General features: G+C 36.8%; 1 protein-coding gene across 2 annotated transcripts; it reads right to left on the bottom strand.

The window, feature by feature from the left end:
• Positions 1-1,183: 1,183 nt before the first annotated feature.
• On the bottom strand, positions 1,184-23,822 carry LOC121370257. Of its 2 annotated transcripts, XM_041495381.1 has the most exons (15): positions 23,579-23,822; positions 20,641-20,867; positions 15,252-20,101; positions 14,165-14,254; positions 13,478-13,627; positions 12,650-12,714; positions 12,025-12,129; positions 11,292-11,361; positions 10,396-10,467; positions 9,634-9,765; positions 8,002-8,132; positions 7,216-7,239; positions 5,753-5,831; positions 3,509-3,666; positions 1,184-2,920 (listed from the first exon to the last, which is right to left on the bottom strand). In XM_041495381.1, the coding sequence occupies exons 2-15, from the start codon at positions 20,853-20,855 to the stop codon at positions 2,864-2,866; spliced, it is 6,198 nt and encodes a 2,065-aa protein (XP_041351315.1). In that variant the 5' UTR covers positions 20,856-20,867; positions 23,579-23,822; the 3' UTR covers positions 1,184-2,863. The 2 variants fall into 2 exon arrangements, 1 of the variants encoding a protein (XP_041351315.1); XR_005957658.1 differs by lacking the exons at positions 1,184-2,920; positions 3,509-3,666; positions 5,753-5,831; ... (4 more) ...; positions 12,650-12,714; positions 13,478-13,627.

Here is a 23,822-nt window from a genome sequence, read left to right as displayed (position 1 = left end):
ACATATCTAAAAGTTTAAAGTCCGATCGATATGTCCACGCGAGTGGCCTCGTTAATGCCGTTTTGGGTGCACAACTTAAAGGGACGAGATGGGTTGCATCCCGTCAAGAAAACCCCTAGATTGACAGTCGATAGACGTTGAAGGTGTAGTGCTGTGCTGAAATACAGATCTTGAGAAGCCGGATCCGTCTGAACGAGAGAGAGTATCAGACTAGGGTATAGTCCAGTCGTCATGGGTTGGTATAGTGGTGCGGACGGGCCCGACTCCGGAGGATACGAGATGGTATCACTATAAAGCAAGGTAAAGTCTAGAAAAAGAGTAGTAGGGGCCGACCCCGCTTCCTATTTCTTCTTAGAGTGGGGCGGTCAATCTTCCAGTGCTGCTAGGACCGGTTCGGACATGTAGAGACTAAACGCGAACAACCGTGACAAAAACAACGAAATGAAGGACCCCCAAGTCGAGCACACGAAAGCACGTGCAGTGTGCACAAGCGAAACAAACACGTCTTACCGCGTGGAGCTCCAGACTGGGAAATGTTTTATCTGTGTCGTATCTATGAAAGTAATTGGAGAACCGAATTATTCCCCTTGTTCAAACACCGGAATAAAACATGTCGCAAACTCTTTTTGTAAATTTCATAATGCTGCCATACTCGGTAATATTCCCTGACTAAATATACTCCTCACAAAAAATTAAGCAACAGACTTTTTAATCATATTTACAAATGTATGTCAACATATAACAATATCTATAACATACCATATACATATATGCCTGTGCCAAAACATCCTGAAATATTCGTACCATAAACTGAACAAGAATTGTTATCGATCTCATAAAAATATCTATAATATACTACTTAATTTGGGATGGGGGTGGGTGGGAGGACAATATTATTTCATTGGTAGTTTTTGTGTAAACTATCAGTACATTTTGACCCTCGTTATAGACAGTACAGCTTTAATACATACTACTGTCAAATTACTAATTACTTACAACTTAAATCCAACGTGTTTTTAGTAATCTGGGGTTGTTGGGTTTTTTTTGTAAGTTACAAATAAACTTTATGTCAAAGTTATGGACATCAAGAGTCAGTCACTTTTACATTTTACATATAATAAATAACATACAATGGTAATAACAGTAAGACAATATATATATAAAATAATGACAACAAATCAACTAATGGTTTAAACACAAGTGTATTGAATTCCTGAGTAAACAGTATGAAGCAAGTATTTCATCAACATTACATATTTAATACTGACCAACAGTGTCCAAAGCATTCAGTTGTCTGCTACAGACATTTGGAATATAAGCAGGCCACCATTCCAACTTGATCTTGCTCATAAATGTTTGGTTCCATCATATTATATACTATTATACTAACCACAAAAATTAAGTAACTTCATAAATTATCTTTCTATCTGTACACAGACTTAATTTAACATTATTGCTAATGTACCATACACACATACCTGTGCCAAAACACACTACAATTTCAGTACTATAAATTATATTAGAACGAACATCTTGGGCCATCTCACTGCAGTTGTTGCAATTAAAACATGTATAATGTTGATCATAAATTGTTAATTTTACAAAATATAAATTGGCGATTTTTTTTGGGGGGGGAGGGGGGGTGGGGGGCTTTTGTGAGGTTGTATTCTTTCGTATTCATTTAACATCCAATACAAAATTCAGTTTAGCAAGGCAACAAGGCCTCCAGAACATGCCTCATGTTACAATCACACAAACACAATAGACAATAACACTATACCCCTGTACGATGCAGGGTTTAAAGTGGACTCTAAAATGTATTAGGAATTTGGCAAATTTTCCCAGAAAATCTAGCCAAACAGCCAAAATGGGTGTACATCTACAAACAAAACACAAGTTTGCAATTAACTTTTTGAGCAGGGCTCTTAGATTATGGTAGCCCCACTTCCATGGCTAGTGATATTCAATGTTGGGCTAGTAAATAACTACTATTGCCATGCCCGATGGCTAGTGAATTTTTTTTGTCAAATGTTGCAATTGTCTATTTTGTAAGTATATAAATATCCTGCCTTCAACCACCAGCCACCAAAGTTAGTGTTTTTAAGCTCTAACTCCCTCTTTAGGTGACATTTAGTAACACTGTATTAACTTAAAGTAAAGTAGGGCTAGTGAATGTTTAATCATGGCTAGTAAATGTTTAAAATCACTGATCCCATGGCTAGTGGATTTTATAAAAATTCTAGAAGCCCTGTTTTGAGGCATACATGTATTTGCTAAATTCAACTTTAAATTACATTTGCTGAATTCTGTTCAAAATCAATGGGGAATTCCACAGTCGTAATCTTCATAGAATAATGATTGCCTTACACCATTACCCTGTTATTCTTTAAATAAATATATCACAATGTTGCAGTATCACAGACAAAATCTGACAAAGTTAATAAGGTAACATTTAAAAAGTGTAACATTGTTAACTTGTGCAACATAATGTTGAAACAAACACACAGTCATTTCTATAACTGTTGTACTAAGATATTGACATTTATACAAACATACTTCCACAAATGTATTTACACTTACAAACATAAATGAAACCTAAAGGGATTGTCCTGAGTTGGTTGTAATTGTTAAGGTGTTACCAACTAACAGACTTTTAATGAGTACAATTACATATTAAATTTATTTTCTGCATACAATATTAGTGGCTGTACATTTCTACAACAAATGTAAGTAAAATAAGAGTTGTACAACTTCATACATTTTGTTTCAAACTAAAATTAAATAGATCTCAAGTTATGCAATAATATGCAAATAATTGATTTATTCTATAAACTGATATGCAATTAAATGGATTCGACTGTATTTATTTGTGTATGTCCAAATTTCGTGAAATTTTCCACAAGCTTGGTCTTCGTATTCTCTGAAATGTTAAAAAATATATCAGTAATTAATGCAATATAGACATAGCTAAAATTACATGGTATAGTAAATATATAATAATAAAAAAATTGCTTGCATATCTGCACTGAATGATCACCATATGACTGTTTTCATTACTGTACTATCAACCTGTCAGGAATTGTAGTATTTAAAATATTAAGTCTTGTTTTCAAAATTAGTAGGATTTGCAATTTAATTTAAGATAGAAGTTAAATGGACTAAGGGTAGTATTCTAGTTTTATTCTCAAAATCCAGGTCTGACAAAACTGAAACATCTTTTCAAAAACAATTATTTATGGTGCTTGCACATGCAAAGCTAACTTGTGTGTTACCGATAACAATCAGTAACTGTAGTGTTAATTTCAGTGGTCGATCTGGATTTGACATGTAATCATCACCATGGAAAACCAAACCAGATATTTTTAATCAATTCCCAACATATGTTGAACACCATCAAGTGATACTACAAAATCACAGATGAGATGCAATAAAAAATATATATATATATATTGTTTTGGTTTTTTAAAAAACAAAATCTAGTCAAGAAGGTCAGCTGCAGTTTACGTACCTCTGGTGTCAGTTTTGATTTCAGATGGTCTAGATCAATGAGCGGAGTGACCGATGGCCGGCCGTGGGCACACTGGAATGGCAGACTACATGTAGACAGATTCTCTATCAGCTGAACACACTGGTCAAATGTAAGAGCATCACCAAACTTGACTGCACCTGCAATTCAATTCAAGTATAAATATATTTTTTAAATCTGTATAAACCTAAATGTATAATAAAATATGATTAAATTTTTAAAATTAAAAAGCCAACAGAACCAGAACTGTTGCCTTCAAAAAGGTTCCAACTTGTGTAAAGTTATTAGTATTTATATTAATTTATTTCTGTTTCAATACAGATTTGTTTGCTGAACAATACTAAAAATTCAGAAGCCACTGCAAGTTCCACTTTTCAAGAGGTTGTTTATGTGCACTTTCCAAGAGGTTGTTTATGTGCACTTTCCAAGAGGTTGTTATGTGCACTTTCCAAGAGGTTGTTTATGTGCACTTTCAAATAATGAGTATAAACACACTTAAAGAAAAAGCACATGCTAGTTAAGTCGTGATATCAGTAACTTCATACGCAACATGTTTCACTCTACAAACTTAAGGCAACAATGATTGTTTTAACAACTGCTGGGTCAGCAGTAAAAGATCTCCACTCAATACACTGTAAAACTGGAGAAAACGCTCAATTAAACCAACAGAGAAAACATGATGACCTACATGTAGATTAAACTTCAGCAAGGAGAAAAGACATCGAAAAGAAATCAGTGAAGCTGAAAGAAGGAAGTTACAGTCACATGACCGGAACAGGAAAGAGGACTCATTTATGACTCATGGAAGAATTTTAGGCCATCCCATTGGCTGTTGGGATGTTCGGACTAGACCAATATCCCTAGGGGAATATCCATTTTGTTTGAGGTCAGGTGAAGTAGAAAAGAAAAGTTATTTACTCATTCTCAAAACAAAATCAAGGCAAGATAAAGATCACTCTCCTAAAATGGTGCTAGGCAAGCAATCGTATCAAGCTTTAAACAAAACAAAAATTAGTTTTTTTTAAATTTAATGTAGGGGATGGGAATTAATGGTGGCATCTGTTTTTAAAAGAAACAAAAGGAAGAGGCATCAAGCAAGTATTGTTCGTATGTTCATACAGAATACTGAATGATGTGAACCCTTTAGTATATAAAGAACAAACTATACTTTGGTATAAGCATTAGAGAAAAGGTTATATGCGAGTAAAACAATAAATAACAGTTACAAATCATGATAGAACTGTATTTACAACTGCGTGAACATTTCCATCCATGAAAATGACTTGTTTTATGTTATGTGATTTGTCATACTGTAAACTGGGAGGAAATGTGTGTGTACAAATTCTGCATTTTTCACGCTCAACCGCAAGTCATGAAAGAAAGAAAGAAGTGTTTTATTTAACGACGCACTCAACACATTTTATTTACGGCTATATGGCGTCAGACATATGGTTAAGGACCATACAGATTTTTTTAGAGGAAACCCGCTGTCGCCACATAGGCTACTCTTTTACGACAGGCAGCAAGGGATCTTTTATTTGCGCTTCCCACAGGCAGGATAGCACAAACCATGGCCTTTGTTGAACCAGTTATGGATCACTGGTCGATGCAAGTGGTTTACACCTACCCATTGAGCCTTGCGGAGCACTCACTCAGGGTTTGGAGTCGATATCTGGATTAAAAATCCCATGCCTCGACTGTGATCCGAACCCAGTACCTACCAGCCTGTAGACCGATGGCCTGCCACGACGCCACCGAGGCCGGTCCGCAAGTCATGAAATTTATATGTCCACATTATTTTAACTGCAGGTACTAAATGCAAATATTAAATGATTGTTTGTGAAATTGGAGAAAACTTGAGGTGTTTTCTCTTTTATGGATACATTACCTGTCGTCAAACAAGTGCACTCCCCCCCCCCCCACCCCATGACTAACAGTCTGGTCCGAACATCCCAAAAGCCAATGGGATGGCCTAAATTTTTCTACTGTATGCTCCCTCTAGTTCCGGTCATGTGAATGTAACTTCCTTCTTTTTCCCCGAGCACCATTGGGGGGTGGGGGGGGGGGGGGGGGGGGGGGGGTGCACTTGTTTGAGGACAGATAATGTGGAAATGAAATTAAACATTAACATGAACTAAAGTGTGTAATCATGAAAAAAGTATCACAATATTAATCCGGTTTATAGGAAGCTTTGCGGAAAGGAAATCTATAAATAATTGTTCATACCATGACATGCTTGTGAACATAACACTTTATGAAGAGTCTGGGGCAGCTGACTTCTAGCCCCACCGGTATTCTTCAGCAGCTGTAACAAAGATGTTGATGTTCTGTAGCAAACAAGTACAAAATACAGTGATGTGAGAGCTACGCGGAAATGCGCTTTGCCATTTCGTCTAAAAACACAAAAACACGATGTTCAATACTGTTGACCACACAAGGTTCATTTGCATGTTTTTACGGTTTCAAGTTTATGATGTGTGCCTTATATTTTAAGTTATAACCAGTTTAGATTTGTTAGCACTGAATGCAATTTTTGGCAGTTCCTGGGTTTGCAAACAAAATGTTTTCTTCAGGGGCCCTTGAGTGGCCCCTGGACCCTGACAGCAGTAAGCTGTTTTGTTCCAGCCCCTCTCACATCCCTGAAAATATTTTGTGAAAATAAACTGAAATACGTTAACTCCGTGGAATTAAACGTCTCACCTACCACAGGGCACAATATTTCATGCAAACCTTTATTTTGTTCACATCAGTTAAGAAAATTTAAATTCATGTGAACAGCTTTAAAATTAAGTGTTGCCAACTTTTTTTAATATATTTCAAGACTGATTTGGGACACTTGAAAAATATTTTATCATTTCCAAATCAGTTTATTTAAAATTAATATTTTTAAAAAATGCATGGAGATAGACATCCATAAATGCAACACAGAGTGACATGAAACCTTTTTATGGTAGCAGACGACAGTATTTCAAAATCTTAGGTAACCGAAAACTGGTTCACATGATTTTTACATTCATAACCAATTGTTTGCAGAGGTGGATCTAGGGGGGGCCAGGGGCCCGGCACTCCCTAAATTTTGGGGCAGTTATAATTTTATTATATATTAATTTTCTTTTTTTTTTACAATCCCTTTCAAACCTCCCCCAAAGTTCCATTGGCATTCCACCTCATGTCATTGGGGCCCCCCTAAGTGGATTTTCTGGATCAGCCACTGGTTTGGTTACATGAATTATATTTGCGTAACCAGTTGGTAATCTAATCATAATACAATGTCATGTGTATTACTGTTCTGTACTTCATTGATATTCAAAATGAAAAACAGTACAAAATACAAGATTTAGTATCCCTCATTCAATCTGAACAACCATTGTTTCAGAAGTAGATTACTATGCCCCAGTGTTTCTGCCAGAAAGACATTTTTGGGTATGGCGCTATGAAATTGAATATTTACAATGTTGACAGGGGGTGTGCGAGGCCTCCCCAGAGAGAAAATGGGTTAGGTTTAGGGTTAGGGTTAAGAAAATAATTAATTTTGTCAAAAGGTCAACTTAAAAAAATTAATTCTGCAAAAACATTTGGGTATGGTGCCATACCCATTTTACCTTCTGGCAGAAACACTGCCCCATTTTTTTTTAATAATAATAAAAAAAATCTATAAAATATAAATTTATGAATCTGAATATAAATACCTGAATATGGTCTTTCAGCAAAACCTAAAAAGAATGTGAAAAGATGCTGATTAGCTACGGTATTTGGAAAGAAAAACCTCAAAAAATTAGTTCTGAAGCAAAATAAGAAGGGAAAAGAATGTGTTTTAATGATTACCCAGTACACAATTTAATCAGTTGCTATTAGAGATCTAATCCAAACATTAAGTTATTATGGGGGTTTTTTTCTTTGCTTATGAAAGTTAAGTTAAAGTTTGTTTTGTTTAACGACATCACTAGAGCACATTGATTTTTTAATCATCGGCTGTTGGATGTCAAACATTTGGTAATTTTGACATATAGTCTTAGAGAGAAAACCTGCCACATGTATCCATTAGTAGCACCATCCCACAGACAGGATAACACATACCACAGCCTTTGATATACCAGTTGCGATGCACTGGCTGGAACGAAAAATAGCCCAATGGGTCCACCGATAGGGATTGATCCTAGACAGACCTCGCCTCAGGCACTCCCTTTTACCATTGGGCTACATCCCGCCCCCTTTGCTTATTATGTATGTTTATATTTTCCATGAATGTGTACTATTCTTGTCCTTTTATCAATTATGACGTTTTTTGACAATGTTTAGATTTACAACATATTAAATACACGTAATATACCAAAGGCAAATTGGTATTTAAATGTAGAAATAACAGAATAATAAAAATTTATATTTAAAGAAAAATGGTATTACCCATTACTAACATTAAAAAGACATTCAGTTGGCATTGAAGTTTAAAACAAACTGAATGATTGAATCAGTACCTCTACAATCTCCATAGCAACTGAGTCACGTTTTCTTTTCAGTTCATTGGCCTCTCTCTCCACAATGCATGCTGGGACAGTGTGAATGTTCACTTGGTTTCTGTTTGTACTGCTGCATGTGAAGGTGATTCCTACATATATAAAAATACACACTCTTCAATTTGTGTTCCTCAAGTAATCAAAATAAACTACTGTGAAATATTTTCGGCAATCATTTTACCAGAGAGAGCTTGGTTATTTATATTTTTATACTTTTTGTATATTTTTTATTTAAGCATTCTGTTACTACCTGAGGAGATGTAACCGGCCTCGGTGGTGTCGTGGTTACGCCATCGGACTACAGGCTCGTAGGTACAGGGTTCACAGCCCAGTACCGGCTCCAACCCAGAGTGAGTTCTTAAGGGCTCAATGGGTAGGTGTAAGGCCACTACACCCTCTTCTCTGTCACTAACCACTAACCAACTAACAACTAACCCACTGTCCTGGACAGACAGCCCAAATAGCTGAGGTGTGTGCCCAAGACAGCGTGCTTGAACCTTAATTGGATATAAGCACGAAAATTAAGTTGAAATCAAATTATACATGGTAATCTTTTGTAGGCTACGTTTACTAATTAATCTACGAACAACTGTAACGAACATCTTCTGTGAGTTTTCTATTGTTTTTCATCTTTTTTGTTACAGATCATCATTTTTTTAACAGCACACAATAAATATACACAACTTTATGCTTCAGCATCTACATTCAGTGGGGCGGGACTTAGCCCAGTGGTAAAGCGCTAGCTCGATGCGCGGTCGGTCTGGGATCGATCCCCGTCGGTGGGCCCATGGAGCTATTTCCCGTTACAGCCAGTGCACCACGACTGGTATATCAAAGGCTGTGGTATGCACTATCCTGTCTGTGGGATGGTGCATATAAAAAGATCCCTTGCTGCTAATCGAAAAGAGTAGCCCATGAAGTGGCGACAGCGGGTTTCCTCTCTCAATATCTGTGTGGTCCTTAACCATATGTCTGATGCCATATAACCATAAATAAAATGTGTTCAGTGCGTCATTAAATAAAATATTTCTTTCTTTTTCTTTCTACACTCAGTGATCCCAATCTGATCTCTAACTGCAGTCATTTTGTACAGAATGAATGAAGGAATGTTTTATTTAACGACACACTCGTTACATTTTAATTATTGTCATATGACATTGGACATATGATTAAAGATCACATAGGTAATTAGAGAGGAAACCTGCTGCCATCACACAATGAGCATGCTTTTTTCGATTAGCAGCAAGAGACCGTTTATATGACGCATCACATTGACAGGATAGTACATACCATGGAGTTTGTTAACCAGCTGTTGAGCACTGGTTAGAACGAGAAAAAGTCCAATGAACCCATGGGGATCGATCTTAGACTGACTGTGCATTATTTTGTAAGGAAAGATAAAAGCCTAAAATTTTATAATCATAGGTCCACAAGTCACGTTCTACCTAAAAATATTGTACAATTATTATTATTATATTAAAATCAAAGTTTAAATAGTTACCTAGTTACATTGTATAGAATTAATTGTTGACATTAGTATAATGAAAATAAAATAAAAGGGTTTCAGTGTGATTAAACAATGATTAAACTAACCAATCCTGTTGATTTCTGCTCTAAAGGATTTCATCAGGCGAATTTCTTCATCGGTGACACACAAGGCTTTTGGAGGAATTAGTTGAGACTGCTTAATAGAACAATCACCAACATCATCATCCACATACAAATCTGCAGTAAAAAAAACAATATTACAAAGTGTGGTTGGAATCGGTCAAGTAGTTTTGGAGAAGTCGAAAAAGTGAAAAGTTTATGCATGACAACAGATGAAAACAATTAAATGTTCTCCTAACTTATAGTCCTTCCACCAAACAATGCTTTTTTTTAATACTATGGAATTTACTTCAAGTTATTTATTTCTGAGCCAAATGTTTTCTAAATAGCTCACAGAAGTAGTAGTATGTTTTTGTTATTTTCAAAACACTTGTACTTTTCTTCACACATCAAACCAAATTCAAATTATTTACATTGTTTTCATATGCTATCATATCCTTTCTACTATAGATTATAGAACTTGGAGCCATGACTTTTTTTTTGGCCAGTGTCGTGATGACAGGAACAATTACATTGTTTAGAACTGAGGAAAACTAGAGATTTCTTCCAATGATACTGACCTAGCCCCTTAGGATACCACATAAATTCACATGCTAAGGGGAGCTAAAAATTATTGTCCTTGAACTAATGTTAGAGGAGTGATGGGAAATGTGAGTGACTGCTCCCCTTAAACGTCGAGGTCTGTAAACCATGAACAATATTTGGTACTACAGAATGCCTGGATAAATCCCATGCTGGCTAACTCACCTTCTGTCAACTGTTCTAGTCGAACACGTTCGTGGGCAGCATGCTGGTCTACCAGGACGATTAAATTGGGAACTAGAACAAACAAAACACATAAATCTGTGTTACATCAGAGACACTGATTATATACTAAACTCCTGTGCCAGAGTTTCTGCCAAAGTGCAAAATGGGTATGGCGCCATACCCAAATTTGTTCATATTTTATTTTTTTAAGTGATCCTTTTGACAAAATTAATTATTCTTATCATTTCTGTATGCTTTTTTTAACCCTAAACCTAAACGTAACCCATTTTCTTTCTGGGGGTGGTTCCCCATACGCCCTGTTGACTGTGGTTGCATTCAATTCCATAGCCCCATACCCACAAATTTCTTTCTGGCAGAAACACTGTCCACTTACAACCCACCACACAGTCTCCACTTGTTATTGGTAAGACATATATATAACCCTAACGCTTGTATACAATTTTAGGGCTATTTATTGCATACCAGAATACATCTAGTTAAATGAAATCAGTTAAATGTTTTATTATTTCTTCTCACATCTTTTCTACTACAAATCTAACTGGTGCATTTCATTACAGTTAGAATACAAGGCTACAAAGATTAATGCTTTAATAATGGCAGTAAAAACAGCCACAGCGGACAAGGATCATAAAGATAAAGCCGTCATTATATTTTAAAAGATGCTCAGAACCTATGGAAATTGGCTAATAACATTCTAGTCTGGGAATACCATGTAATCTGGAAAATGTTCGGGGGGTGGGGGTGGAATTGGGGAATGCTAACATTTTCTGCTGAATATATTTGTTTTATTATCTATCTTAATTTTTACAAAAAAGTGTTTACCTATTATATAAACATGAAAGATTGAAACGCTAAAGACACTGTATGGAGTTTACCTTGTGATGTATTCTTGTCATCGGTCTTGAGGACACAGGCAATGAACTTGTTATCAATCTGACCAAGCACCTAAGAGAACACAGAGACAGTGAGCACCTAGTGTCATATCATTTTACAGCAAATAAAACATATTATACAGTCAAAGTTGCATCCCATAAACTCTATGGCCTTGGCATGTCATTCCTGATCGATTACTTGTGATCAAAAATGAATAATTGATGTAGCAGAAGTTGTTGCTTCTTTCTTCTCTTCTACATCATGTGCTACAACTAATACTATAATTGCCACAAATTCTGGATCCGTTTTAAAGATGCTCTACCTCTGAACCAAATTTGTTTCCAGTTTGTTTCTTATGGTGCTGCTCTTTGTTATGTGTTAGTATTAGAAGAAGGAAGGAAATGTTTTATTTAACGATGCACTCAACACATTTTATTTACGGATATATGGCGTCAGACATGTGGTTAAGGATATTGAGATAGGAAACCCACTGTCACCACTTCATGGGCTACTCTTTTCAATTAGCAGCAAGGGATCTTTTATATGCACCATCCCATAGACAGGATAACACATATGACGACCTTATGTACCAGTTGTAGTGCACTGGCTGGAGCAAGAAATAGCCCAATGGGCCCACTGACGGGGATCGATCCCAAACCGACCGCACATCATGCGAGCACTTTACACTGGGCTACGTCTCACCTCTTTTGTTAGTATTAAGTGTTGAAAACATACCTTTACATCTTGCAGCATTTTCTTTGTAAATCGAGTTGGATACAGACTCTGGAAGCATCTGCCAGCGGAGAAGGTATCATGGTGAACTTCTGCATTCACGGCTACCTGAAAACAACCAGTTTAACTGCAAGATAATTAATTTAGTTTTTTACAACTACCTGAAAACCACCTTTAATTTAATGGCAAGATAATTAATTATAAAACAGTCTACACATTTAAAACAATTTGTCATATGACAGCTTTAAATATTTATAGATGAATGTCCATAAGATTAATAAATCCAACTTTAGACTGATTTGTTTTTGTGGTTATGTTTGGGGCTGGGGTTGTTTTTGTTTTGACTTTTAGTAATAATGTTAAGTGTTAAGGTTTTTTTGTTGATGTGCTGTTTTTGTGCAATTATACTAAATATGCAGGACTAGCTCTGGATGAGCAAAATGTTTTGCCAAATTGTCTATTAAACTTCATAAATTGCAGAAATCGTCAGTTACTTTCTGAAAAATGTCAATTTTTACATGAAATTATTTCGCCAAATTAAAATATAATGCGCCAACTACTTTCAAAATTTGCAATTGCTGAATTTGGCAAGTGCCAGAGCTAGCCCTGATATGAGATATTAACTGACCTGTTTGGGTTTTTCAAACACTGGGTTATTCCAAGTTGACAACAAGCTAGAGATACCAGCAAAATCTGCAAGGTATTAATAATAATCCTGATTGTCATGATCATAAAACATAAGATGGATATAAACAATCCAAAATCAGGACCAGGCACTGGAATAAACATACTGTCGGGTAGTCGGTGTACAGGTTACAACACAAACACAGATTTTGAGGTTACTACAAATGTAATACATCTCCAAAATTTTCCATTTAGTTTTACTATTAAAACCAAGAGAATTTGAAAAAAAAAACAAAAAAACATTGGGTCGTGTCGGGTACGTTTTGAACATGGTCATATGCCACTAGAGGTTCAAGCATGTCTGTCCCGAGGCCGGTATCCAGATAGCCAGAGGTCAGTCTCGGGACAGAGAGAAAATAAAAAAAATTAAAAACGTTTTGTGTGTCATTTCATACCCTTCATAACAGGGTATTTTTAGGTAAACAAGGTAAGTCACAGTTGTATGACAATAGCTCTGTGTAAAAAGTTTATTTTATTTAACACCATTAAAGTACATTGATTTATTAATCACCAGCTATTGGATGTCAAACATTTCGTAATTTAGACATTATAAGAGAGGAAACCTGCTACATTTTTCTATTAGTAGCAAGGGATATGCACCATCACATATACAGGATAGCACATACCAGTCTTTTATATACCAGTCATTGTGTCCTGGCTGGAACGAGAAATATCTCAATTTGCCCATCAACAGGGAACAATCCTGGACTGACCGCACATCAGGCGAGCACTTTACCACTGGGCTACATCCCACCCCAGCACTGTGTTATACCTGCTGACTCCCAACTGGAGGAAGATCTCCACTTAACACCTCTGTCTTCAGTGGATGCTTCAAGATGAGAACTCAGCATTGCTTGAAGTTTGAGCTTCTCACTAGGTGATAGGGAAGCAATGCTAGCCAAACTTCCAGAGGCACTTGCTCCTGTTAAAAATCATCAGATTATATAATAAAATATTCAAATATTAACCCCCATTTACCTTTAACAATTACTAGAATCAGTGTCCTGTGTATGAAGTACAATATTCTTATTCCTGTGTTTGAGCTTTTCAGAATTAGTATATATTAGACTGCTTATGACATGTTTACCTGTAGAAGAGTTGACAAATTTAACACACACACACCTCTCTCCAACCACCACCACCCGCCTCACAGCCCAAAAGTCATTTATACAATTACATGTATGCCTTTCTTGGGTGACACGCTTTTAGGTTGGGATATGAACACAGAGCTAGCTCACCAATTGCGAATTTTAAGAACAACTGGCAAATTTTACTTTAATTTGGCGAAATAATTTTCATGTCATAATTTATATTTTGTAACAAAATAACTGGGTTTTGGTAATTTTTAAAGTTTAATTTGGCGAATATTTCTGCTCACCCAGAGCTAACCCTAGAACAAACAAAAATTAATTTACTATTAATCCTGAAACATTGGCAAAAACTGAAAATTATTACAAACCTTGTTCATTTGAATCTTGAGCATTGAATATGTGCCACTCGTCTTCAGACATAGTGTTGCCAGTGAGTATATTTACATACAGTGCACCAGCTGAAATAAAGTAAAGTATAACATCAAACATGCACACCAACAAACATTCATGCATGCAGTATAACTGTGTATCAACTAATAGATATTTCTTTGTTGCGAACCACTGCAGTGTGTATTGTCTTTGAACAGCTTTTTAGGATCAAAAGTTTCAGAGCAAAATAAATGAAAGGCGGCTAAAGAGACATAGGATACTATTTTAATTAGAAGCCAGAGACCTTTTTGATGAATTTTCATATACACTGCACAGCACATACGGTACCGACAACCTTTGAAACACTAGTCATGGAACACAGAGCCCTCAAAAGTACCCGGTCTCCGGCGGCAAATCGCCACCTGAAACAGCTTTTGCTGCCGCCTACTTTTCGTTGATGGTAAAAAAAAAAGTGCTTTCTCTTCTTTAATTTCTTCGATTTTTCACATGTTTCTCGGGGAGGGCCCCCAGACCCCCTGCTTTGCCGCCTGCTATCATCACTGTTGTAGCCTGCTACTTCTTAAACTATTGAGGGCACTGGGAACACTGCTTAGAGGATATGGGACTGCTATCTGGTGTTCACACTATATTTTATCCCTTGTGGTAAATCGGATTCATTAGAGAATACAGATACATCACCACTGTACAGTTTGTTGTCCAAGCATTCAGAAAGTCCACCAGGTCTATCATAGTATATGTTTATGCACACATATACTTGCATAAAATAACATTTTATTTTGTGGGTGGTGGGTATACCAGATCTCAACATGAAAAACAAAAATGAGCAAAGTGATTAATTGCTCCCGTAACTTAGATTATGGTGAGTCATTTAAGATATCATATAAATGCACATGCTAAGGGAAACTCAAAATTGTCCGTCTTTTAACTAGTCTGACTTGAGTGATGAGGAGCAAGAGTGTTAGCTTCCCTTAAAGGGCAAAGTCTAGGTATATATAAAATCTGACTTCAGCTCTTCCATCCCCACCCTCCTTCAACTCATATGTTCAATTCTGGAAAAGCCCTAACCTGTTTTGGGGTCTTCAACCTTCTTCCAAATATCCTGCGTCTGCTCTCGGTCAGATTGTGGTGACTCAGGTTCAGCATGTGAAAGAGAAGATGATGTTGATGCTTTCACCTGGTCACCATCAGCTGGTCCTGTCTCCACTGTCTCAGCACTGTCTAGAAGAGAATCTGGACTCCACATTTCTGACATATCCTTATTGAACAAGTTACTGGGTTTCAGACACAGATCTTTGTCAGCAGACTTCATCAAGGAATTATCTGGACGATCCTCAACACACCGATTGTTACCAAGCACCTGCTCCAATTCCACCATGCCATCACCATCTGTTTCTGCCTCATTCATCATTGTCTGTAGACTTCCTCTGTGTTCTAGATTATCTGACCTGATCTCCTCTGAGGATGAGGTTGAAGGTATTGTATCAGAAATTTCATTACACTCTTTTTGAATAACACTGTTTGTTTGTATGTCTGATTCTTTATTGGTGGTATTTAAATGTAATGCTGGGTTCATGTTGGATATATATTTACAAGCCAAAGAAGAGTTAATTTGGGGTTGTGATTTTGAAGAGGCATCATCACTCATCTTCACTAATTTTACACTGGAGTTGTCCATACATATCACAGAAGAATTCACTTGGGTGCAAAGATTTGCTTTGCAATCATCACTCACATTTACCACTGTTACATTAGAACTGTCTGTACAATTCATGGAGGAGTCCATTTGAGAGTGTGGTTTATCAGTGGTGTCACAATTCACATCTAATGTTATGCTGTAGTTGTGTGTACCTATCACAGAAGAGTTCATTTGGGTTTGAGGTTTGGCAGGGAAATCATCACTCATGTCTAATCGTACACTGGAATTGTCTGTGCATATCAAAAAGGAGTCCATTTGAGTTTGTGGTTTTGCAGTAGAGTCACCATTCTTATTTACTAATGTTACATTAGAGCTGTCTGTACATATCCCAGAAGAGTCTATTTGGGTGTGAGGTATTTCCATTAAATCATTACTGGTATTTATTGATACACTGGAGTTGTCTGTACAAGAAGAGATCATATGAGTGTGAGGTTTTGCAGTGGTGTCATCATTCTTATCTACTAAGTTTACACTGGAGTTGTCTGTAAATATGTGTACTACAGAAAGGCTTGGACTGGGACCATTGTATCTAGCTGCAAACTGTTCATCATCAAGATGATCTGGTGGACTTTGTGAATGCTTGGACAACAAACTGTACAGTGGTGATGTATCTGTATTCTCCAATGAATCATTTTTACCATGTTGTTGTCCACAACAAAACTCAGAAGTCATCAACACATCACTCTGTGAGTCATTTGTGTCATTTACTGAAGCTGATATTGTATCTTTATGCATTATATCACCACCTGATTCCACAGGAGTAAATATATCAGAAAATAAAGAAGTCCTTTTCTGAAGAACATGTTCATCTTTGTCACAAGTATCCTTCATTGGAGAAAATTCTTGCGTTTCATAAGAATACCTGCATCTCAAGTCTGTTTCTTTTAATTCAGGCTCAACTGCTTCTAATTCTGGCTCAGATAAACTAAACCCTTGTGAGTGAAATACAGCTCTTTGTGATCTACCTACATTCATCACAGGTCTACTTGGTACATCAAACCCTTGACTAGCTTCTTGCAGAATTGTGCTGTCATATAATTCACTCATCGGTTTGGTACTGGCTGACTTTTCAGAGTTATTAAGTACACTTGGTAAAATCTTGATCATCTCTCTGCTTGTGCCAGTATCATTTAATTGGACTTGTTTTTGTGTGCTATCTTGAACAAATGGTAAATTCTCAGTTATCTGTCTCCTGGTGCAATCACTGTCTAAATGCACTAGGTTTTGTACACCATCTTGATCATAATGTATATCTTTAATCAGATGTCTGTTGGTACTAGAAATATCAATTGGTACTGGCTTTAGTATGTGGTCTGTTTTTTTAATTAGACCATTGTCTTCAAAACTGGCCAAACTGCATGGATTAGAAACATTTTTAGATATGCTCAGATCACAACTCTTGTCACCAAGATTTTCTTCGTGTGACTGTATGACATATCTGGAGACTTCAGATTTATCAGAATTAAACTTTACATTATGTGTATCTTGGTGATGTTTTCCAGTTAGACTATTAGAATCTTGAAGAAAATGTTTTGGGGGTAATCTGTTATTTCCTGTACAACAAACACCACTATGATCTGCTGGTCTACCAGTCTGTTTGTAACTGTTTATATTTAACCTCTCATGAACATTTTGTATACCTCTCCCATTTTGTGTACCAACAGTCGGTTCAGGTCCTGAAACAACATTTTCAGTCTGAGCAGAAAGTCTTGCAAACACTGTTCTAGGAGTTTCACAAAAAGAAGCAGAAGTCATAAATCTATGTCTGCTTCCAGAACTTTCCATTACATCAGAAATATTTCCCTTTGTCTTATTGTGAGCATTTGCTTGTACCAACTTTGATAACTTAGAGGCTACAGTTGACAAAGATCCAAAAGTAGGATGCAACCGTTTCCTCACACCTAACCCAGATTCCTTTTTTCTTGTACTACTTTCTAAAAAGCTATTTTGCAAATCAGGAGAGGTTTGTGTTGTCACAGTGTTCTGGCACCTAATGTATGGTTTCAGGGCATCCTGATTTCTGTCCACTTGTCTGACCATAGAACCTGAAGGAATAGAGAATTGAAGTGGATTTTCAGCTTGTATTAAAGAACTAATTCTATTCTGATCACAATCTTCTTTCTGTGTGTATTCAGAATTCTTTGCAACATGTGTACACACAGCAGAACCATCCTCAGTACTATCACTTTGACCACGATGTGCTCTACATTCTGTCTCAGACACAAGTTCTGGGTTTCCTTGTATACTGTATTTAATATGCCTTGTAACACTGGGTAAATCATCTGGATCACAAACTTTATTGAAGGCAGGATCCATGAAGCCACCTGCAGCCAGATTCTCACTGATCTGTAGTCTAAAACTTCTTGATGCTTTCCTCTTCTCCGGAGTCAGTGTGATGCGACTGATTTTATTCATATTTGTGGCAGTTCTTCTGGAATACAACTGACCCAGCGAAAGCTGGATCTTTTCTTTGAAACTGTTAGCCACTGCAGTCTGTTCTAATCTGTTTGAATACCCAGGATATGACAAAACCCCTTTCTGGGCTGTACTCTCCAATCCTGGCTTCAGGTTTCTTTCATTCTCAGCATTTGATCCATTTAAATGTTGACTTTGAACACACTTTTCTTTATACAACATTTTTAATGGGCTTATTAATGGATCTTCTATCTCCATATCAGAATCACAGGAATGACTTTGATCATTCCCACTGGACTGAAACCTTCCTTCAGTCTTTGAAACTGAACAGGTGTTTGTGGATGGCACTACTGCGATCTTTGGACTCACGCAGCCATGTACTGTAGGTCTATCTGGAGTTCTCAGACAAGAATCTGTAGAAGCTTCTGCTACTGCTATAGGAGAGTCTGTGTCTTTGCTTTCTGTATCAGAGATGGCAATATTTCTTGCAGGTGATCGAACACCATCATGAGGGGTTACGGAAACTGTGGATTCATCACTTTGTTGTGCTGATACTAGTGACATGACACTAGCTTTACTCTGGTTACTGTTGTCTACATTCACAATGTCCAATTCAGAAGACCTGTCAGAAGAATCTTCTCCTGTTACTTCAGTGTTACCCTGGACATCTTTAGAATTAGTAATTCGGGTAACCATCTGTGAATGAAGACCTTGCATCATGTTGTGTGTCGATATCCTGTCACCAATATTTTCAACAAACTGCTTTTTATTTTCAGTCAAGGCATTGTCTGTTGGGTCAATGTCACCAGTCTTTGTTTGACTTTCATCATTTTTGTTTCTGGCCAACTCTAACTGAACATCATTATTTATTTTAGACTCCTGAGTTTCGATGGACTGTTTTTCCGTGTCTACAACAGTTTTATCAGGAGACGAGACTAAGCAACTGGCATCAGCTAAAGAAACAAGGTTCTCTTTCTTAAGAAAACTCCACACCATTGACTCTATAGATGCAGTCAGAACCATCCAGTCTTTAAATTCAACCAGTGTTTTTGCTGGATCAAAAGTAATGTCATAGACATCAAGAGGACATTTGATATTCAAGACAAATATAGAATACCTTTCATTCTGCTTTGTGGGACTTGAATTAACAGTATTTTCACCTTCTGATGTAACCGATTTTCTTTTGTAAACCAGCGACTTACTCAAAATCTGATTAATTAATTTATGAATTTTAGTTTTCAACACCATTCTCTCATTTATGTAAATAAACTGCAGTTCCTTGTTATAATGTGGTTCTTTGCCCATATACCCTTCAACCTGAAAGCCACCATGACTGGTGGACACTGGACACAAGCACTTCGATTTCCTGGGACCAAACAGATAAGTAAACGCTGTCAGCATACAACTGCTCTTGTGCGTCTGCAAGAGAACATGACCAGTGACATCATTCCTGAGTGAGAAGCTGATGTTTGGGTGGATCAGTGCGATGCCTTCCATCCTGTGTCGAATCCTCTCAAGCTCCAGACTCTCCGTCATGGACTTTCTTCTGACTGGCAAGTTGTAGAAGAGGTCATGGATGGTGACGGTCGTGCCTGCCGAGGGTCGATGGATGGTGGAATCGAAAACGGTCAGTGATGTCCCTCGCTGAAACATCTTGCAGTATGTCTGGCTCGACTGCCTCGTTCTGGTGGTCACATCCAAGATGACTGCCGTGTCTTTCAGACTGGCCAGAGCTTCTCCCCGATAACCAAAGTAACTGAGATTCTCAAGGTCTTGAATCTCATGGCATTTACTGGTGAAATACCTGAAAAAGACTAACACAAATCAGTATCTCGCCTCTTCATCACAGGTAAGTGGTTGCTCACACACACATATTTGCTTGGAGAAAAAAAAAGGAGAGAAAAATGTCGAAGTGTCACTTATTTTTTTTTAATTTGTGGAACTCCTCTTTTTATTTAAAATGTCTTCGCTGGGATTATTATCGGGATCTTGAGCATGGGATTGCTCACCTGCCATTAACATTTGAAGGGAAACGGCTGAATAAGCTTATATTTTTTTCTCATAAAAACAAACTTTCTCTGTCAATGGGTACATGTAGATTGATTATTTTAGGCATTTTTATGGATTTGACATTTACATCTTGTGTTGTGCTGTCAGGACTTTGAACTTATTTCCTTTGAAGAGTCTTTTTCTTCCCATTTTGACCCAACTATCTTTCATTTACGTTTGATGTTCAACCCAACATTTATGATCATCTTTGTAAATGTATTTGAAATGCAAAATACTTTTTTCAAAGCATTAAATTAGGGACCTCAGACAAGTCTTAGGAAAAATTCAGCAAACCTGTTTCCAATCATTTCTAGCTGTTCGGAGGATATCCCAGTCCCATTGTCGACAACCTGGATCTTGAAGCAGGGAAGATCGATGCGAACTGCTATACAGTTGGCCCCAGCATCAAGTGAATTCATCACCAGCTCCTCCACACACTGGGTCAGGTGAGTGATGGTCACTCCCGACCTCAGACGAGATCTCAACTCCTGAGGTAGGAGGCGAATCATGCTGCTTCATGGCTGAAACATAAACATGGGTATCAGGATTTATAAATCCAGGATTTGTTGACAGGGTCCCCATGTCTGATGGGATTGGGGAAATTAACATGAGTAAATCATAAATGGGATATTGTTTTCAGGCCACTGAATGATGCAGTACACCACTGTTTAATTACTTTATTACAACAGACATAATTAAATATATATATTGGGAATTGTTATCATGTAAATGGGAATTTTCAGTGCCATTTTCGTTTAGGAAAGGGCCTATGTTCAGATCCACAGAATGCCTGGGAAAATCCCTGAGCACATATTATTACATTTATACAAAGGGGCCATTCACATTCAAATCAACATTACCCTTTTAATTTAAAACATAACAATAATATAAATTAAAAAAATTAATATGGAAGACTTGTCTAAAATTCATCCACTTCTGGCTATAATATGTTCAGCATTTACTGTATAGTTTTCAATCAGAGCAACAATTAACATTTTACAACCACTATCTTTCTGTTCACATGTAGACTAAACAGTTTTAAATTTACACCAACTGCCAATTGGTTACAATGTAAACCATTAAGGTCGGTGCACACATATATGCGATATGCCACAGCGACATGCCACACAATAGCAAAGCCCAAGGATTTTGTGGTGTGGCTTCATGAGTGAGTCCAAAGTCATGCCACAAAACACTGCTTTGCTGTGTGCGGCCACATGCAACATGTGTGGAATGGAATAGAACATGTTCTATTCCGTGTGACATGGAGTGCTGATGCAGCCAATCAGAATGCAGATAAAAGTTCAAGGATACAAAATGCATAAAATGACGGCTCTTTCAGACATAGAAATGGAAAAACTAATTGACTTGTATCAACACTGATCAACAAAATTTAATGTGAATATTACGATTGAGACAAGGCAAATCGCACCTTTATTGTTAGCTTATATAGTTATTTTTAAATTGTCCAAAAACAAAACATAAACTCTCCAGGACATCATCACAACATTATTTTGGCTTAATTTGTACACAATAAATATAGATAATATTTCATTTTTGATATTTCTTTATTTTTCTTTTATTATTGTGTTTAAATCAAGATGCATTATTGTTGGAAATGTAAGGCACAGGGTTCTCATTCATCCAAAAATATTGAGTCCATGGACTCATGACCTTATATTTTGAGAGTCCATTAGGAATGTAGGAGAGTCCACATTTGCAGATGAATTGATATATCCAATAAAATATCAAGTGAATTGTATAATAACTGACAACACAAAAAACATTGACATTTAAATGGTGTTATGTCGTAATAAAAAGTACCTGAACATGAATACATGTTATTATTATTAAAATGTATGATAAAATATAAAACAAATACCAGGTAACTCATATATATTCAACTAATAATGCGTGAAAAAAAAATATTGCGAAAGAATTTTCAGTTTGGCGAAAAAATTTGATTATTTTTCTACCGCGATTTTTAGAACCAAACATTTTCAACCAGTTTTGTTCAGTTGATCCACCTCACAGTGTGAATAAGCGCTGATTGCATGTCCACGTGGCCAGTCTACTATTCAGTAGTGTACTGCCAGCTGCTTGTCGTAAAGCTAGAAAACGCGATTAAATAAAATGAAATACTGTTTAAGACATGTTGCATTTTTTCTATTAAATGTTTGGTTACTAGCAACAACAAGTTTTACTTTTTACTAGTCATGTGTTGTCGTACCGATTAATGTTGTAAATCTGGGTCACGTGGTTGAGTTCATTTCCACGAAGTGGGTGCATTGATGAGGGCGGCTTTCTGGAGTGACCAACTGATTGTACCAATTAACACTAATTTCCAAAACTTTTTATGAATGTTACCGATTTACTTTACAGTAAATTTAGATGTTTAAAACAAAAATAGTATTGAAATTAAATTAAAATTAAAATATACTGCGTCCGCAGGGACGCACGTGTATGCAATATGGTGCGTCCCATCCTTAATCGCTGCGTCAGGGACCCGGGACCCCGGGTCCGTGAGAACCCTGTAAGGCAGTTATTTTTGTCCAGATATTATTTATATAATGGTACTAGGAATTTAAAGTTTATTTGTATCGTGGAAGCGCTATTGCTTATGTGTGAGACATAACTGTGGCAAGCCACAGCAACTCTGAAGTCAATATCATGATGCTTTTTGTGTGGCGGAAAAATATCCACCCGGTCCCCCTCCCCCCTCCCTAACCCATAACAAACCCTAACTAAAAATAATAATGGGTGGGGGGGGTGGGGGACCGGGCGGATATTATACCAACAACAAGACCTCTAGATTATGGTAGCCCCACTCCCATGGCTAGTGATATTCAGTGTTGGTCTAGTAAATAACTATTATTGCCATGCCCGACAGCTAGTGAATTGTTTTTGTCAAATGTTGCAGTTAAGTCTATTTTGTAAATATGAATATCCTGCACACACCCCAACTCCCCAATGTTAGTGTTTTTAAGCTCTATCTGAGCATCTCCCTCTTTAGGTAACATTTGATTATTACTATTATTTAGTAAAATTGTATTAACTTTAAGTAAAGTAGGGCTTGTGAATTTTTAATCATGGCTACTAGCTAGTAAATTTCTAAAATCACTGATGCCATAGCTAGTGGATTTATAAAAATTCTCGAAGCTCTGAACAATCTTGTGGATAGTTGGTCCACAAATATTCAGATGCGTCGTTAAACAAATATTTCGATCCTTACCCTACAACATCATTAGCCACGATAATAGGTATATCACGAAGATATGTGAAATCTACTCATCCTGAGCGAGGCGACTTAGCATCCGTGCGTTTACCAACTGTTTAGAGTTACAACTTTACATGTATACAATTCTGAAACAAAACACTGTCAACACTATGACACTTAACGTAAAATGACATTGTATAATAAACGAATAAGCTTAACAGTAACACCAAAACAGATTTGGCTAAATACGAAAAAAGCA

The sequence above is a fragment of the Gigantopelta aegis genome, chromosome 4 (assembly GCF_016097555.1).
Source record: "Gigantopelta aegis isolate Gae_Host chromosome 4, Gae_host_genome, whole genome shotgun sequence".
Taxonomy (NCBI): Eukaryota; Metazoa; Mollusca; class Gastropoda; order Neomphalida; family Peltospiridae; genus Gigantopelta; species Gigantopelta aegis.
This window is presented reverse-complemented; position numbering and strand designations above follow the sequence as displayed.